The following is a 1,800-nucleotide window of genomic DNA, read 5'->3' as shown; positions in this document are numbered from 1 at the left end:
GTAGTCTTGGTCTGTCTTCCCAAGCCTATCAGGTTGGTTAAATAAGGGCCATTTTTCTGGGCATTAGGCTTTGAAGAAGGTGACAGTGTTTTTTCCAGTGGCTCCTGAGCTGCTAGGTTTCTCCTGTTGATTGTGGGCTACTGCCTTTTCTTTTTTGTTGTTTCTAATCATTTTATTAGGGGCTCATACAACTCTTATCACAATCCATCCATCCATCCATTGTGTAAAGCACATTTGTGCATTCATTGCCCTCATCATTCTCAAAACATTTGCTCTCCACTTACACCCCTGGCATCAGGTCCTCATTTTCCCCCCTCCCTCGCTGCTCCCACCTCCCCCGTGAACCCTTGAGCCTTTATAAATTATGATTTTGTCATGTCTGGGCGACTGCTTTTCAAGACTACCAAGGAGATGGATTGACAGAGAGGCTACAAGGTTGGGCTCTACAAAACCGCCTTGTGAGGCTGGTGCAGGACCAGGCAGTGTTTCCTCCTGTCGCTGGGGGTCAGAATGATCCTGACAGAATCTAAAAGCAAGCATAACAACAGTGGCCATGGCGAGGATCCCTGGGGGCGGAGTGGATTCTGCAATGGGCTGATGAAAGGGCAGCAGTTCAAAACCACCAGCCACTCCGGTGAGAAAGATAAAGTTCTCCTACTTCCACAGCCTCCAAAGCCCACAGGGACCTTTGTCCTCACAAGGTCACTGTGAGTTGGAGTTGACTCCATGGCAGCAAGTTCCGTTTCACAGTGAGGGGAGGGGGCAAGTTAAGATGCCACCAACGTGCTGTTTTTAACAAGGTCCAGCCACGTTTCCTAAATAAAGTCTCCTCAGATTGCTGTACGCTCAAAGTTCAAACAGCTGATTCTGACAAGTTTTTTTTTAAGCTCTTTTGAGGGGAGAGAGAATTTTCAGAGGTCTTTATTCCCCAGTTTTCCATCAAGGTGGATTTTCACAAGTCACTCTCTAGACGGCAAATCTCTGTGAGCCCGCAATGAACTCCTTTGTTTCCTTTCATCGCACACATATTCCTGCTGCGCCAGCAGCAGTGTTTCATTGTGCAGGGTAATCTGGAACCACGCATGTGCTCCCTAGTGAGAGCTCGCGGATAATCGTGTGCATTTTTGTTTGTTTGCATGTATGTGTGTGTGTTTTCCAATTTAGGATTCTGGCCCTTCAGGAAAACTTCCTTCTCCAATTTAAGATGGATGTAAGTATTGGCATGGCTCTAAGTGGGATTCTGCCATTTGTAGGTCTCTAAAGATTTGAGCGGGAAAGAATGGGTAGCACTCTTTTTTTTTTTTTGCTTAGTTTAATATATACCTTGAGATGGATAAGACTCTGGGTGGATTTAAGGGATTCAAGGTTATCGACTCCACAAGAATAGAAGTTGCTCCAGCACCTGGGAATTGTACACCCGGTGTTCATCTTGCGGGCTGACGTGGTGCTTTCTCCATTCCCAGGCCTGTTCCACTGAGGAAAGAAAGAGGGATTTTGAGAAAATCTTTGCCCACTATGATGTTGTAAGTATGCTTCTTTGTTCTGTGCTGGCCCCCCGCTAGGCAGAAAGTGTGTGCGATCCCTGCGTGTGTGGTCATGGTCATGCGACAGATATGAGGAAGAGCCACCAGAGTCTCTCCATCAATTCTGAGGAGTGTGGAGTGTCTAGGGCCGAGAAGACAATGGGCCCACGATGCTTGTTTCAGTCCCTCGGTGCCTTCTTGGCCTCCATCTAAAATGATGCTCCAACACCAAACCCAAACAATGAAAATAAACGACAACAAAGAAACCCCCCCTACC

At 47.0% G+C, this 1,800-nt stretch overlaps 1 protein-coding gene across 1 annotated transcript in view; it reads left to right on the top strand.

Annotated features, from left to right (window-relative positions):
- SCGN (secretagogin, EF-hand calcium binding protein) overlaps nucleotides 1-1,800 on the top strand; it is a 57,343-nt gene that overhangs the window by 41,226 nt on the left and 14,317 nt on the right. The window contains exons 8-9 of the mRNA XM_004712518.2: nucleotides 1,165-1,210; nucleotides 1,464-1,523. Of these exons, the coding sequence (XP_004712575.1) occupies nucleotides 1,165-1,210; nucleotides 1,464-1,523 (106 nt within the window). The remainder of the gene's footprint in view (nucleotides 1-1,164; nucleotides 1,211-1,463; nucleotides 1,524-1,800) is intronic.

Source organism: Echinops telfairi, unplaced genomic scaffold (genome assembly GCF_000313985.2).
Source record: "Echinops telfairi isolate 266 unplaced genomic scaffold, ASM31398v2 ScPeMD7_5868;HRSCAF=6743_0, whole genome shotgun sequence".
Taxonomy (NCBI): domain Eukaryota; kingdom Metazoa; phylum Chordata; class Mammalia; order Afrosoricida; family Tenrecidae; genus Echinops; species Echinops telfairi.
Note: the sequence above shows the minus strand (reverse complement) of the source record. Positions and strands in the feature narration are given on the sequence as shown.